The sequence below is a fragment of the Phoenix dactylifera genome, chromosome 8 (genome assembly GCF_051530095.1).
Source record: "Phoenix dactylifera cultivar Ajwa chromosome 8, Ajwa_hap1_PhDact_Kaust_v1.1, whole genome shotgun sequence".
NCBI classification, from domain to species: Eukaryota; Viridiplantae; Streptophyta; class Magnoliopsida; order Arecales; family Arecaceae; genus Phoenix; species Phoenix dactylifera.
In genome coordinates, this window is record NC_143197.1 from 3208264 (window position 1) to 3225196 (window position 16933).

The 16933-nt window shown below is 42.1% G+C and overlaps 2 protein-coding genes across 6 annotated transcripts; both read left to right on the plus strand.

Moving 5' to 3' along the window:
• Nucleotides 1-1345: 1345 nt before the first annotated feature.
• LOC103711125 (trihelix transcription factor GT-3b) lies at nucleotides 1346-11009 on the plus strand. 5 transcript variants are annotated; one of them, XR_015967773.2, is made up of 4 exons: nucleotides 1346-1770; nucleotides 1860-2494; nucleotides 5336-5439; nucleotides 5719-6706. XR_015967773.2 is itself a non-coding variant. In XM_039124293.3 (2 exons), exons 1-2 carry the CDS (start codon nucleotides 1483-1485, stop codon nucleotides 2397-2399), a joined length of 828 nt encoding a protein of 275 aa, XP_038980221.1. In that variant the 5' UTR covers nucleotides 1346-1482; the 3' UTR covers nucleotides 2400-6706. The 5 variants fall into 5 exon arrangements, 1 of the variants encoding a protein (XP_038980221.1); XR_015967775.2 differs by lacking the exons at nucleotides 5336-5439; nucleotides 5719-6706 and adding an exon at nucleotides 9163-11009; XR_015967772.2 differs by having other exon boundaries at nucleotides 5336-6706.
• A 1505-nt stretch (nucleotides 11010-12514) lies between these two features.
• LOC103709517 (zinc finger CCCH domain-containing protein 33) lies at nucleotides 12515-15366 on the plus strand. The gene has a single exon (XM_008794927.6). The coding sequence runs from the start codon at nucleotides 12872-12874 to the stop codon at nucleotides 14909-14911; it is 2040 nt and encodes a 679-aa protein (XP_008793149.5). The 5' UTR covers nucleotides 12515-12871; the 3' UTR covers nucleotides 14912-15366.
• The last annotated feature ends 1567 nt before the right edge of the window (nucleotides 15367-16933 follow it).

Below are 16933 nucleotides of genomic sequence, written 5' to 3' on the forward strand. Positions count from 1 at the left end.
CAAATGCAAGATCATTAAAGATTTTCATGTTAAAAGTATATTTAGATGAAAATAACACTAATTCTTATTAAAATAAATAACATGTCATAAATTTAAGAAGTGCTTCCACCCCAAATCTAGCTCCTTCATCTTTACATAAGGATCCTTATAACATTTTCCCCAATAAGGGTCAGGGTTAGGATGAAAGAGGATTGTACGGACCACTTGGAAAGGGTTTCATAATGAGAAGGGTAACCATTATGGTATTTTGTGCAATCAAGCTTAAGGAGAAAAAAAAGGATATTTTGGATGTAATAACATGTATCAATTATCACATGATAGTCATGCGATAATTTATATGCAATACTACATGGTTAACAGACATTGGACTATATTATTACAATAAAATAATTCAGTGATGCCAATCGAAATTGCAAAATTTTGGTGTGTAAATGTAATTTATATGCAGGCATGGCTTCAACCCTAAATGCGACATCCATATATCGATGAGAACTCTTAAAATTTTAAATGTTATACAGATATGAAACATTAACAAAATATTACGTTATTGAATAAGAAAAGTAATTCTAGTCACGCACGTGCAGCCGCATTTCCCACGCTTGGTTCTGTTGGAAGCAATACAAGGTGCAGCCAGAAACTCTTGCCAGGTGACAAAGGCAGGAATACTCAGCCAATGTGAAACCCAAGCCGGATGTATAACCCAAATTGCACTAAAAGCCTAGATAAATAATAACATGAAGCAGTACGAGATGCGGCGAACAAGACTAAGCTGCGTCCATCTGAAACCTGAATCCATTTCCCCATGAAAGACTTAGCTCCATCTCAGAGCTTCGTTCAGATTTTGCGTTCATCAGCACGGTGGGAATAAAGCGCCGATCGAGCTGCTCCCTTGCGAGCAATCAAACACGAATCGCGCGCAAATCATTCATTTATTACAGCGCGTCCCAAACCACGCGTCAATATTCCCCGCCGCCCGCAGGTTCTCCGAGGCGACCTTTCGAGAATTCACACGATGGAAACTTAGCAAGCAAGGCAATCTGAGCGAGGGAAGCTAACGCTGCACCGATTCCGTTCACAAGACGAGGTCTCCATCTACGTGGCATCCAGATGATTAGTGGCCGTGCGATCGAGTGGTCATTTGCGACTTCTCGTGTGAATGACAGGCGCTGCGTCGCCTTGGCCACGGTGAATTCTTCCCTCGCGTAAGCCTGACGCCACCCGGACTCATCCGCTGGGACCCGGCCCACAGAGAAAAGCAGTGGGAACGCGAGCGGTTTCCGCGTTGACGGATAAAATGCGACCACGACTTGCCCGTCCCCACCCTGTGTTCCCCTCCCACAGATCTCTCGATTCCAATCCCCATACCCCCTTCCCTCTCTCCCCCGCGCCCACCACCCTAGCTAGCTCAGTTCACACTCTTTCCCCTCTTCTTGTTTCTATAACCCCTTTTCCCTTCTCTTATCTATCTCAAGATAGCTAGCCATGGAGCTACACCACCACTACAACCCTTATTACATCAACGTGAACCCCGTACCCGAGGGTGGTGGTGGTGGTGAGAGAGATCGAGAGCGAGACCGGTTTCCCCAATGGACTCACGCCGAGACCAAGGAGTTCTTGGCCGTTCGAGCCGAGTTCGACCGGAGCTTCATGGAGACCAAGCGCAACAAGCCCTTGTGGGAAGCCATCTCTGCTAGGCTCCGGCAGAAGGGCTTCAACCGCACCCCGGAGCAGTGCAAGTCCAAGTGGAAGAACCTCGTTTCTCGTTTCAAGGTCAACTCGATATGTTATTACTTTCTCTCATCGCTTCCTCTCTTCTTTTTGTTTTTTTGGCTCAAAAACATATGGCTTTTTCGGAGCAGGGGATCGAGGCCATGGACGGGGAGGGCAGCAGACAGTTCCCCTTCCTCGAGGAGTTGCGGACGATATTCTCAGCGAGGATGGAGAGGCTGCAGGTTTCGAAAAAAGATAAAGGGAAGGGAGTGCAAGTCCAAGGAGAGGAGTGGGGGGAGGAAGAGGAGGAGGAGGAAGAGGAGGAGGAGGAGGAGGAGGAGGAGGAGGAGGAGAAGGAGAAGGTGGGGAGGAGTAAGAAGAAGAAGAGGGTGGAGAGGACGAGGAGATTTGAAGAAGAGGTGGAGAATGCTCTCAAGGAGTTTGCAAGGCGGCAGCTGGAAATGCAGGCTCGATGGATAGCGGCGGCAGAAGCGAGGGAGGCGGAGAGGAAGGCTAAAGAGGAGGAGTGGAGGAGAGCAATGGACGCTTTGGAGGAGGAAAGGAAGACGATGGAGAGGACGTGGAGGGAGAGGGAGGAGGAGCGGCGGGCGAGGGAGGAGGTCCGGGCGGAGAGGCGAGACGCTCTAGTAACCGTCCTCCTTGCGAAGCTAGAAAAAGAAGGGTTGTAGTTCTATAAGGGTTGTAGCTCGTTGTTAAGAAATATAAGGCGATGGCTTCCCTCTTGATCGTGGTATGAGACGGGGAAGGAAAAGAGAAACAAAAGGTTTGCACTTTGAATTTGGCCTTTGGTTTTGAATCTGTGCTGCTATGCTCCTTTTTGTGTTTCTCTTACCTTTGCTTAGAAAAAGAGTTAGGGTTTATAAAGAAATCGAAAAAGGATACTGCTCGATTATCTTTGAGAGATTTCGCTCGGAAAAGATTATCTTTGAGAGAAGCTTTGCCCGCCATGAGAAAGGGTATCGGTATCATGATCCCGTAGAAGCATGCAAATGCCTCTTCTTCCACTAGATCATTTTTTTTTTGACACCTGAAAAGGGGAAAAGAAATCATGATCTACTTTTATGATGGGTTAGATCTTTAACAGCACTTCTTTCTTTACTCAAATCAAAGCAGCTAGTATAAGTTCTTAAAAGAATGCCCCTTGTGTTCAGAACTTGGTGAAGGAGAGCAGCATGCACTGGACCGTTATATAATACTGAAATCTCTAATCTCTTACGTTGCTGATACCCACCTCCAAAAATCTCCCAAAAGAAAATCTAGGTTAATTTATATTGGAGAGAGAGAGAGAGAGGAACATGCCATTGTTTATGACATACATGTTCAGATACATTATTTTCTTTCTAAGGAAAAGTCTAGTTTTTACTTTTCTTTTCTTTGACAGAATATTTCTTTCAGATAGCGTTGAAAACGAATGAGAATGTTGTTTCGGAAATTTGTTGAAGGATAGCCGCCTGTTAGCCCCATGTGTGGTATAAACTTTACGATTACAATAATATGGAGAACTTGGAAGGGAGTATGAAGAAGAAGATTAGATTTGGATAGGAGTATGGAGAGGTGCAGAACATGCTCGGTAGTGGTAATAAAATGAGGTTTGTGGACTCTTAGAATTCCTATTGACTCGAGCATATGTGACGAAGTGCCTAAAAATATAAACCCAAATGACACGGTCAAATAGTAATGTTTTTCTTTTCTTTTTCAAAATAGTCAACAGGCTCAGTGATCGAAGAAAGGATTAGGTTTTAGCGTTCAAATATCTAGCTATGAACCTGCAAAAGAACTCTAATTTTAAGATTAATGGTCATATAATTGTATATCTTTGTGAACTGAGATATACACTTTCAAATACAATAGAACTGATTGTTCTTGTTGTTTCTTAAGTAGATTATAGGCTTAATTTTTTTTTTTATTTCTATATTATAGGTCTAAGTTTTGTTTTAGAAAAAAATCATATTCCTGTTTCAGATACAATTGCATGAGATGGTAAAATGGTAAGCCCCGTTCATATAAAATGAGAAGCTTCTACTCTTAGGTGGTGGTGAAATTGTATGGCTCGGTAATCTTGAAAGTAATCAAGAGCAAATTCAAACAGGTAACTATGATGTAGAAATGATTCATAGGATCATCTTTGTGTATCATTTGGTTACACGAGTAATATGTTGCTAAAATCTTAAGCAACAAAAGGTAGCAAAGTGTTGTCCGTCTAAATAAAAAAGACATAAAATTACATTGACCATCATGGATTCCAAAGTTTTTTTTTACCCTAATTTATGCGTCAGGACCTTAGTATCAAACATATGAGACAACATTTGTAATTACAGGAGACGACCTAGTGTTGATCAATGTGAAGTATCCGTTGGAAAAATCTACCTACTAAAATTTATTATTTTTTTATGTGGTTTTATTGTTTTACCTTTAATACCTAATTAATGTCTTTATGCACACACTCTAAATAAATAAATTAAGTTTTAATGTTGTCTAGTTTGAGCCACGGAAAGGTGCTTCCTTTAGAGTAGAATTAATCCTGCCCAGGTCCAAATAGTTGATGACGGTATACCCTAAGATACAACAAACTGCTTAGTGTTCTCCTTAAAGTGCGCTCTAACAAAGGAGAATCAGGGTCAAACTCGAACTAGCTAAAACTAGATTGAAGCAATTTCTCTCAATCCTATTTTATGTAGATACAATCCTCTTCTCAAATGTTTAATGAGTGCACTTAAGTTCACTCACTTAATGCTCTCAATTCTTTTTTCAAATTTGGTGTTATTCAGATGGAAAGAGGACGTTGTTCTGATAGATGGAAAATATGATCCCTTTCCTATTTATAGATATAAAAGGGTGGGTATGTTTAGGTGCTTAAGCATTCTTTCGTTTAATACAATCCTTCACATATTCCATCCATTCATCAAGGGTTGTGTTCCTTTGGGATCACTATCAGATCAGATACATCTTTTCGTAAGAATGCATCTCTTCATTTATGAAAGTCTTCCGAAGAGATAAGAGTTTGTTTGCAAATCATCCATTTGGGATGTCTTCTGGGAAGAGAAAGCATCTTTATGGTTCTTTTTAGGATATCGCATGAGAAAAAATTATAGATATGTCTATAGAATTTTCATAGAATTTCAAGAGAAGAGAGAAAAATAAAGTTAAGTTATTAAATCTTATCTATTTAGAAAACCAAGTTATTTGAGAGTAAGACAAGTTTTTATTTTTAGCTAAGTTTATGTTTAGATAAATATCCAATATGGAATTCTAAAATCTCAAAATTTTGAATTGAACATTTTATTAATAAACCAATGATATCTCCCCATGCTTATGATCAACTAGGAGGCATTGGGAATATTGTTTTAGTTGAACGATCAAGTAGACTTTAGGAGAATAAGAGAGCTAAATCGGTTTTAGAATGTACTTCAGATATACCTATTGTTAATTTGTTTGCCAGTAATGAAAACAAACCATGTGCATAATTTGTTGATAGTGATGAGTAGATCTACAAGGTTGTGCAACTTTGAATACTTTAGATATCCTTGTGGGCTATTCTTTATAATTTATAATTTATGATCTTTGTTGTTGTTGCTGCTGCTCGTAATGCTAACATGAATTTCAGAGTGTTGTTTTTTTAAGACAGGAATTTTCAGCAGTAAGGAACCTTTCAGATGTGTGAGTCACAAATACGTACAATAACGAAACAACTTATGTCCATTCCCCTAGGTATGCGTGTGATTCACACATCTAAGCTGCTCGTCTTAGAATTATGTTTAACAAGGTTTAATCATCTACTTTGCTTTCTTTTCGATGTAAATGGTTTGTCAATTTGATGTACTTGATAAATACCTTAAGATAGTTATAACTCTTATTTTTTTTTAAGAATAAAGCATTATTTCTACTTTTTCAAGAGAACGACAGAGCTCTTTAATAATAGGTGAAATGAATTTAAGGGTGCAGAATGATACAATGAGTACATGACTAACACAGGACACTGGCATGTAGGAGAGATATAATGACTGTGATGAGTCAGGCAGCTATGATTTGTGGATCATGAAAGGGGGCAAAGGAGAGACCAAAGCCTCATGAATAAATACTAGCTACACAGGATCATCATGGATTCGTGGTGTTTCTGTGTGAGGATGAGGGGTTTAAGGGTTGCACAAGTATAAAGTGATTGAGCAATGATAATGTTAGTCTGCTCATCTCCTGGGTGTCAGACACTCTTCTGGAAGATTGGTTTAGTTTAGGATGAAGATATCTATGCATGAATGGATGGTGAAGAAAGATTAGTGAAGCCAACACTTTAAAGGAATAAATAATGCTTCTTTACAGCTATCTTTCTTTTTTGCTTTTTGTTTTTCAAAAAAACAAGAGAGCTTGCAATCTTCCTTTGAAAGAGATATTGTACTCAAAAGACCAATTAACATTATCTTAGTTGGCTGGCAACACTCTTCTAAGGGTTTGCTGTTGGAAGTGATCCATGGTTCATATCCAGGACTTGCTTTTGGAAAAGATTCAGGATTCAAATTCTAGTGATGGCAAACTAGCTAGCACCATATTGTTCCAATATAACTGTATTCAAAAGATCAGAAAACAATATTGCTTGTAGACCTAATGCATGTGACTTCTCTTAATACCATGCTTCCTTTTTCTTCAACTTCTCAAAACTGCAATTTGGGACATGAGTATATATCATAAGTGAATGTAAGTAGTCATCGACTTTTTTATTCATTATTTTTCACTTGGGGCATTATGTACACCTGATTGAGAAGATCTAATTATTTCAAATTTGTTGAGGGTGGTCAGGAAAATGTTCAGTTAGCATTGGAAGCATGTGCAGCGATACCATTGGCCATTTACATAATTGTTCATGTGAATGTATTCAAAATATACAACAGATGTGAATCTTAATATTGTAGGAAAAATTGGTTTTATTGTTTAGGCTTTGCAAAGTGCTCAATAAAAAGAAAATACTTCTAGCTATAAGAAAGTACCAAAGAGTAGAGCTTGAGATATTTTTTTTTCACTGAGTAGCGAAGTGTTTGATGATATAAATTACAGCATTGCTCTGATTTTTTAATCAAGGCATGCTGCCTTGAGGATTGAGGTCAAAAAAATGAAACCCAGAGAACATGATAATATTTTAGTTTGTCCTACTAAAGCTTGAGTTTTAGCTTGACCACCTTTTTAAACAGAACGGCTTGCACAACCTATTAATAGTTTGACTGTTTTGTGCAACATGGATTGGTTAGTTGATCCTAGCTCACGACTCCAAAGTTTTTCTCCTCTAAAACATATATTCTTGTTACTGGGTGGACCACCACCACCACCTAGTAGTTAATTTGGACAAAGAAACAAGATTAAGATAACATGACCAGGAGTTGTCAGGGACTAAGGGGAAAAGGTTCCATGCCCAAAAAAATTTCTGAATTATAAGGTACCTGCCCAATAAACTAGTCTCACAATTGTAAATGTCGAATTTCGTAGTTGCTACCTCTTCATCATACTCACAGTATGAGAGGGTGGGCATAGTATTTTTAAGTGTTTCACAACTTCTCCATTATATGGCTGGTGGTCCATGATCTGAGTGGTGTTTCAGGCGTGTGACCTTTTATACACGTACGTATACGATCAGGAAGCATGTTAAAGAGAAATATAGTCCCAAAACCAAATTTAAGAAAGAGTAGTTCAGCTACTCCTGATCATATACTGCTCCCGAGAATATTATATGTTGGAGTACATTGTCATTGTTGACTCTTGATAGACCCCAATAAATAATTTTGGCAACTTCATTGGATTTGGATTTTGATACAAGGATCTCAAGTTACGTGTTGAATCAAAATTCCATGCACAACTCTTGTTTGACAAGTATGTATTCATGGACTCTAAATGGACCCCTTAAGATATATAGATTTGAGTTGGGTCCATATAAATAAACTTTCCCATATCTAGGTTTGATATTTGGCCAGGGTCATCCTAGGACGGTGGACCAGACCCGGTCTGAACTCGGGCTCGAATTCTATTGCTTCGGTTACAAACATCTTCTCTTCTGGTACTCATGCTAAAGTTATTATACATGTTCGGGTAGTTGCATCTATACCTAGCTACAGCATTTAACACCTAATTCTTCATCAGAGCTTTATTATTTTAATTGCAAGGCAGTTTTTAATTGTGATGATACTTGTGTGTCAGTTAGAGAGATGATGCTATGCTATTCGATCTTAGAAATTGTCTTAGAAACACCTGATCGAGTAAACCTTCGCTTGATGCTTGGATGTGGGACCATAAAAAGGACTGCTATATGTATTTATGTATGTATACATATGTATGCGTGTGTATGTATATATTTTTTTTGATGCAAAATGTATGTATGTATGTCTATGTATGTATATTCAAGTTTGAATCTGAGATGTCTCACTTGAAGAGGTTAAGTATCAATCAGCTGAGCTATCAGCTGTTGATGAACACCAATAAATGTACATAGTTCTGCTTGCAGTATTGCCATCCTCTTATGGATTACAAGTGTGGCGAATTAGAAGGCTAAGTATGATGGGCCTGCTTGACGATCATTTGGAATGGCTTTGGGCCTCCCAAGTAGGTTAATAAGATCCCTTGGTCCACTAGGTTTGCTCTACCCAGTATGTTGGCCTTTTTAGCCACAAGCCCTTTAACTCACCTGAACTTCTCTCCACAAGGTTACGGTGCGTCAAATGATAGACCTCCGAGGATCCAAACCACCCCCACCCCTATCAAAGCCACCTGAAAGCCCATAAGAACTTAATGATCTTGTGCTCGTCAGAACTTCCTTTATACTCGGTCGTTTTACCTTTACATCCAATTAATTCCTGTTGTTACACGCGGGTTAAGTTTTTCGAATGATGATTTAAACAAATCCATCCGTGAAACAAAGTTTCAACCCAAGTCATGATTTGTAATGTTTCAAGTTGGGTCATGTACTCTTGATTTTAAGAAGAGTTGCTTAGTTCGCTCTGAAATTTCATAACCAAAATCTCTTTTTTTTTGAAAGTTAAACCAAAATCATTGGAGCTAGATCAAGCAGGTTGGATCAGGTTGGGAAGAGGTAACCTAACGCTATCGAAGGTTAGATTGTTCGTATTGTATCATGAGGTTAATTTGTGGCCGGATATGGATCCACTTGAAATCTAATGCTGAGTCACGGTATACATGGTCGATCAAGATTATAGATGCATCTTAGCTTGATCTGATCGGACCTAATTGGAAATGTTACGACCCTTGCACACAGCGGAACTGTTTTACATGCAGACTAAGAATTAAAATTAAATAAAATGACAATACCAATCAAAGATTTAGATTTAAATAACGGGATTTAAACATAAAATGGCAGTCAATGCAGGACGGAGATGTTGATTCCTTTTCTTGAAATTTTATTTTCTATTGATAGTTTTTCTACTCCCACTTGGTCAGGATTGTGTTCTTTGCATTTGGAACGATCTTTCCATCTAGAATGTCGGCCCTGGCAGCCAATCCTCTCAACGGTCAACTTTGGTGTCTCGCATCATCATCTTTCTTCTCTGCCTTCTCTTTATCAACTTGCTAAACGTCCACCATCAATCTGGCCTCTGCTTATAATGTCGCAAACAAATACATAAACTATAATATCTTTTGTACCTCTCAATAATCGATATAGTAACAATGCAATATTGTTCTTTTATTTTCTTTTGTCTTTTTTTGTTGTTGCTGTTGAAACCGAGAGTCATTGTAAGTTCTATATGATTTAGATTCTAATAGACCCATGAAGAAGCTCCTATAGTTTCTACTGGTAGAAAAGAGGGGGAAAAAAAAGGGCTCTTTTATACATGCGCAGAAGACACCAACTACAACATGTTCAATTTGTTGACTGAGATTTGATGGGGTTTACTGCATAACCCAATCGCTGACTCCCATGGCTGATTTATTGAGCAGGGAATGAAGTAGCGCAGTAAAGCTTATGCCAATATAGGCTCAACATTATAGCATAATTTTTTAGAGTCTAGAAGTTAAAATTTGCCGTTTTGATACCGAACTTTGTATCGGTGCCACGCTAGCATATTGCCGGTACGGTATAGTACAAAATTTTTTTGGCGTATTGAATGTCGGTATGCTATTTGTATTGGATACTGATACCGAACTGGTGTAGTACGGTATGTTTTACGGTATATCATGTTAGGAGCTATTTGAGCTAAAATTTAGTGTTTTTGGTCAAATTTATAGTCTCTAAAATTTTTCCATGCCACCAGCATCTGGATACCATTCTCTCCTCCTTGTACCTCGTACCTTTAGTCTTAGTTTCTTCATATCACTACTTGTACCTCATGCATTTGTCCTTACAATATGACCATTTAATTATCTTCAACAGCTGCAGTTGTAAGTTGATGCATTGTCCTGCCTGAACCCAACCTACCATTTGTTTCAAATCCATTATATTAGTTAGTTCGTGGCTTCACTATTTGTGCACCAGTTACTGGATAAGATCAGGGCCCTGACATTAATTTGTCTTCAAGTATAACTAGTCTACATGGACCTCACCTTAACTACCAAATGATTACCTCGACATGTGATTAATTTGCTCGTCTGCTTAAAAAAAATTATATGCAAGCTAATCCCATATCAAATGATTCATATTTAAATTATAAGTTTGGTCATTTTCTGGAAAAAAACAAATTAATGTGTAAATGTGACAAGACTCAGATGATTCCCTGCGATGAGAGTTTAACTTGAATACGTGCGCATAGACTAGTACAATGGGAAGCACGGGACACATCGAGTAAAGCCATCCACTTGAAAATCTCTAAATCAACTTGATCTGAGTGAAGAAAATGATTAATTTGTTGATGTAATCTGCTCCTCAAGAATTATTTTCACTGACCATAGCATTTTTGTTCTTTATATAGTGTTATTGGACTGGCTATAGACAACTATGACTAAACAATTTTTTATGTTATTGATAAGCATTTTGATTACAATGAAGTTTGTTCATTGATAGAGGCTCATAGTCAAGTGATTGGTACATTTTTTTCTGTGCTAAGAGATTTAGATAAAAAGTAGATCTAGGTGGGTAATCATGGTGCTACTCAGAGATAAAACACCAATGCTTCTTCCGCACAGAGTTAAGTACTCATCGAAATCAATCTGAATAATGAAATCTAGACAGAAAATAATACCATAGCATTTTTATACGTACATATATATCTATATTTTAGTTCATAGCTTACATGAGAACTATGTGACATGGAATTTTTGGACCCATGCAAGTTGGTGGGGTTTCTGGTCCTGCGTGCACCCAGCTCCTTTCCTTCCCGGGCAAGGACTAACACATCATCCTGCAAACAGAGGAAATACTAAATGCGTCAATTAATACCCCAATCTTTAACATAAAGGACAGAAAATCGCCGCCAAGATAGTAGCCTGGTGGTAAGGGGACGATAATTCCGTCCAAATTGTCCGGATTCGAAACGCGCGGGCGTCGATTAAATTAGAAGATCGGATGCTCCATGCCCGACTGACTTATTGGCGATTATACTTTCCTTTCACTTGTACCAAGGTGGTGCTGGAGTGACGTACCTACATGTGAGGCGGTAAACCCAGTGTGGGGGCAGGAAATCAACTAGTGAGAAGAAACATTCAAATCAAAAAAAAAAAAAAAAACACCGTAGCGTTTCCTTATCGATGACAATGACTGGGCTACACTCGGCATTGCGCCAAAGGGCAGACGAGTGAGAACACGATCCCTCCCTTCTTTGACTTCCTGTTCGATCATGACCGTTTGATTTATGGTCCCCGTCCATCATCTGAAGTGCCCCTGTCGGCCTTCTCCATGTCGTTATCGTCACCTCCATGTAGCCTATTATTAATCTATCAAAGTTTCTTTTTTTATTTTCTTTTTTTAATAAATACGGCAACTATCGTAATAGAGTTTAAAAAATGGAAGGATCAAAGATATTTTTAAGATGTTGGATTACAAACTCTTTTGAAAGAAAAATTTGTAAGAAATATAAATTCAAGAAAAAGTATCATATTGCATGGGCAAAAGCTGTTATTATGAAGGTCAATGGAGGCGGTAAGATCGCGGAGGGTGCCCCAATCCCCGCACCCGTGAGGAGGGACGATATTTTTGGCAACTTACTCCGGATTCGAGATTCCGTCTTGGAACCCGAGCCTGCAGAGTGCGTTACATTTATTAATAATGAATAAAAGAATAGCCAAATTAATAAAATAATAGCTAAATTAATAAAAGGCGGGATCGGGAAACTGCACGGTGATTCGCTGCGATTGGGAACCCAAGTGGAATGCTGACCGCGCATTCACCCACCGTGCTTGCTTCCGGTCAAAGCCGGTCAAAGCACCCGACACGTGTCCAACCTCTCTGATTGGGGGCGGCGGGCGGACAAATTTATCCTCCCCACATTTATTAGCCGGGAAGCACGGATGATGTGTCGATCTCCCATTTGCAGACATAAAGGCCCACGGGGCCCACCTCCCACTCCTTGGCTTTCCCGTAGCATTATCGACGCGCATTGAACCGCCTTCAGCTTCGGACGGACTCTGGGATGCGAGGGTGCGAGCTTCTTCGAGTCTTTTGCTGTAATTCTCGCTTGTAAGAGAAATTAGATACTTTATTATCATCTATTAAATTTAATTTCATCGGACAAAAAAAAAAAATCTGCTAACTAGGTCTAACTCGAATTATGAAAAGATTGATTAAATTAAGATGGTTTGGATCATAATGAGATGGGAGATGAGTCATAGTGAGCAGCGCAGCAACACGATGAGGTGAGGTCCGTTACATGGTCCCAAGAGTCAGGGCGGCAATGAGATGCCGCGAATCCGGTCCCTGGGATTTGAATTTCATTTTCATTTGTATTTCATTTATCATTTACATTTTATTTTCATTTGAATTTCATTTAGACGAAGTTTGCGTTTCATTCCGAAGTCGGGGAAGACGGTTGGCGCCCTCTCGCGCCGTGCTGGCGGTCCAAGAAGGCAACGCCCGGAAGCTACCTCCTTCCTATTTTATCCTCTCCACCCCAACTACAAAAGCCCCACCCGACGACCAACTTCCTCTCGACCCCCCGCGCCCCTCCCTGGCCTTCCCTTCCAAACCCAGATCGCGGTTCTCGTAAGTCCGAAAAAGGATATGTGTAGCGGCCCCAGGAAGCCCTTACCGCCTCCGTCTCCCCCCACCGGCCCAGCCGCCATGGGCGCCGGCGGCGACCCCGAGAAGCTGCCGGCCGTGGCTTCCCTCGCCTCTCTCCTCCTCGAGCTCTCAGCCTCCGACGACCTCCCCCCCTTCAAGCGCGCCGTCGAGGACGACGGCATCCCCCTCGACAGCCCAGCCCCCTGGTACTGCCGCTCCCCCGGTCGGCGGACCATGGGCTTCGAGCAGCGCACCCCGCTTATGATCGCCGCCCTCTACGGCAGCCCCGCCGTGCTCGCCTACATACTCTCCATCCGCCCTGCCGAGGCCTCCCGCTGCTCTCCCTCCGACGGCACCACCCCCCTCCACTGCGCCGCCTCCGGCGGCTCCCCTTCGTCCCTCGGAATCGTCAAGATGCTCGTCGACGCCGCCGCCGACGTCGACGCCCCCGACGCTGCCGGGAACCGCCCCGGCGACGTCATCGCCCGCCAGTTCTCCGCCTCGACCGCCCGTTCCCTCGAAGTCGTCCTCAAAGCCTCTTGCCCTGGGGTTTCATCCCCCGGAGGAGCAAAAGAAGAGGAGACGAAGTCCGGCGAGAAGAAATACCCTCTGGACATCACCCTCCCCGATATCAATAACGGGATCTACGGCACGGACGAGTTCCGGATGTACACCTTCAAGGTCAAACCTTGCTCCAGGGCCTACTCCCACGACTGGACGGAGTGCCCGTTCGTCCACCCGGGGGAGAACGCCCGGCGCCGCGACCCCCGGAAGTACCTCTACAGCTGCGTCCCCTGTCCGGAGTTCCGGAAGGGGTCGTGCCGGAAGGGGGACGCCTGCGAGTACGCCCACGGGGTATTCGAGAGCTGGCTCCACCCGGCCCAATACCGGACCCGCCTATGCAAGGACGAGACCGGCTGCAACCGCCGCGTCTGCTTCTTCGCCCACAAGCCCGAGGAGCTCCGCTCGGTCAACCCTTCTGCCGCCTCCGTCTCCGGGATGATGCTCTCCTCCCCAAAGTCGTCGTCGCCGGGGCTGTCGTCGTTGGATATGGCGACAGCTTTGATGATGATGCAGCAGACAGGGTCGGCCATGTCGCCGTCGGCTTCGTCGGGTTTGGGCGCGGCGACAGGCTGGATGAACCAGCCGGGCAGCTTGGCGACTCCGCCCTCCTTGCAGCTGCCGAGCAGCAGGCTGAAGGCACCGCTGAGAGCCAGGGATTTGAGTTTCGACCTGGATTTGCTCGGGCTTGAAGGGTACCGGCAGAATCTGATCGATGAGTTCTCGATCACCGCCTCGCCTCGGGCCAACTGGACCCCGAACTCCCTGTCCGCCGTCGCCGCCGCCTCTCGGGCATCAGATATTAACGAGCTATTTGGTTCTCTTGATCCATCCGTGCTGTCTCAGTTGCAGGGGCTTCCTCCGAAAAAGACGGCGACCGCCTCATCCTCGGCCGGAGCTCAATTCCAGTCACCCACTGGAGTCCGGTCTCAATTGCTTTCTGGCTACGGAGGCAACTTGCCTTCTTCTCCAACCGTGAGTGCGACTTCATCGTTTGGGCTCGACCACTCGATGGCAAAGGCCATCATGAGCTCGAGGGCCTCAGCGTTTGCAAAGCGGAGCCAGAGCTTCATTGACCGCGGAGCGACGGCAGGTCGCCAGTCGACCCTCTCTTCAATGACTACCGCTGCAGCGGCGGCTGCATCATTTTCCGACTGGGGCTCGCCGGACGGGAAGCTGGACTGGGGAGTTCAAGGGGAGGAGCTGAACAAGCTGAGAAAGTCGGCATCTTTAAACTTCCGAACCAATCAGGCTGGAAGTGGCTTTGGAGGGGCAGCCCCGGCGTCAGCCGCAGTGCCGGGGGGTATGGATGAGCCCGACCTTTCCTGGGTGCAGTCTCTGGTGAAGGACGGACCAGCGGCACCGATGGGCCGGCATGGCCTGGAACAGCAGCAGAAGAGGTACCAACTCAACGCTGCTGGAGGCGACTTCCATGGTTCAGAGCTCCCCTCTTCTTGGGAGGGGAAGATTATGGCCTAAAGGCCATCATCAACCAATACCTATCATTGATCTGACAAGTTAATTTCTTCCTTGGTTTCTTATATTCTTTGAATCGGTTATAGTTTTAGCACTGGCCATTTCCTCGAGAAGAAAACATGCCCGAAGGGTATCTGAGCTTATTAGAGACGACAGTACAAACGTTCTTTCATTCATATATAGCTTGAGAGGAAGAATATACTGATAGAAGATGGCTCACCAGAGTTCCCAATATTATGAAGAAGAGAATAAGAAGACTTGTAGAAGCTTCTTTTTTCCTTTTTTTTTTTTTTGTTTTGGTAAAGGCTTCTGCTAATGGACCATCGAATCATGTTAACCCCCTGCGTCCTGTATTTATTTGTTTGGCTGAGCGGCCTTTCTTTGGGCAAGGGTTTGTATGTGTATAGATATATCGAGCAGCTTATACTCTTGCAATGTTGATACTTTGTTTCAGCGTATACATTGTTTGCCATTTGCCCTTTCTTCATGGAACAATGATTTGGGAATCATATTTATTTCAGCGGATTCCGTTTGTCATCTTATATTTGTGGAAGATATCAGAGAATATGTACCTGCTGGCTTTTTTTTTAGCCTGTAGATGGACTGGTTCTATACTTGCTGCAAGGTAATGTGGTTTTGGCTGACTGTAGCTACATTATTTCTCCTATGCGCGAACCGAATGATGCTATCCTCCACTTCTTTTCGTGTCCTCCTACTGCAATTTCCTTTTGTTGCTAGATTGGAAATATATTCCTTGTCTATTGGAGAGCTCCTTTATTTATGTGGAGATTGGAAATTGCTTCTTCCAAAAAAAAGTTGGTCCCTGATCACAAATCATGATCTTTTGTTGTTCCATACTTTGTCTACGGTCTCCTTTCTGCTTTGTCTTATTCTTCATACGCTTTGTTGCCTGAAATTACTCGGACTCCAGTCCCTCAAAGGTAACGTGTTAGGTGAAAATAGGCAATGCCGTATAATGTTACACAGAGTATAGAAATCATCTGGGACTGAGTCATCTTATTGCTTGTTTCAGATGCAAGCATCATTTTGGGTGAAAGTCCACAGTATCTTAATCCTATGTATGGCTTACTAATACATTCAAATACATCGCTTGCTAAATCGAGTTGGATGCATTCAAACCCCTCGTAACTTGTAAGAATTCTCAAGCCACTTTGTCACGGCTCTTACGACCTCGATTATGATACAGATCATTTCTTAAATCACCACCGACTTGCAAAATTATAGACTATGCATTGTCATCAATCCCATACTTCAAACAATCCCTGTCATGGCAAAGAAATTTAGCACCTTTGCTTTTCTTTTATAATATTGGGATTTCCTTCCTCTTTCAAGACCCTGCTGACTGGTAAGCATGGAAGAAAATCCATCTTCGTCGATAGGATGCGACATCAAAAGATCTCGTTTTTGTTGAGCAAGTTATTTGACTTCATCTTGTTGAACCATTCTAAAGTCTTCTACATAACTTCTATTTAGCCTGCATCTAGTTCTATGTATTTTCATCAGTTATATTGCCAAATGTCAACTTCCATTTAGCCTGCATCTATTTTTATATGTTTTCCATAAGTTATATTGCGAACTGCCAGCTTCTATCTCGCCTGCATCTAGCTTTATATTTTTTCATCAGGTTGCAATGAATCGAGTCATGTTGCAGATTTTATCGGTTGCTGCAATCTGGCAAAAATTTTAATTTTCATCAACCAATTGATATTTTGACTTAGTACTATTTTCTTGCCATCTTTTCTTTTTCCCTCATTATTAAAATTCCCTTTCTTCGGTCTTAATTGATATCCTAGTTTGCGAATTCTGTAAGGAGATAGACTTTCAGCTGCCAGCGACATCCATGAAACATTCTGGACTATAATGTTGACTGAGAACAGATATAGTCCAATGATGGGAATTAAAGTTACCTGCTATCTAGCAAGATTTCTTATTTTTTATTTTGATTCTTTGACCTGCTCTATCCATTTTGTCTTGCAATTCAGGTTTATAAAGTATCCTTCGTAT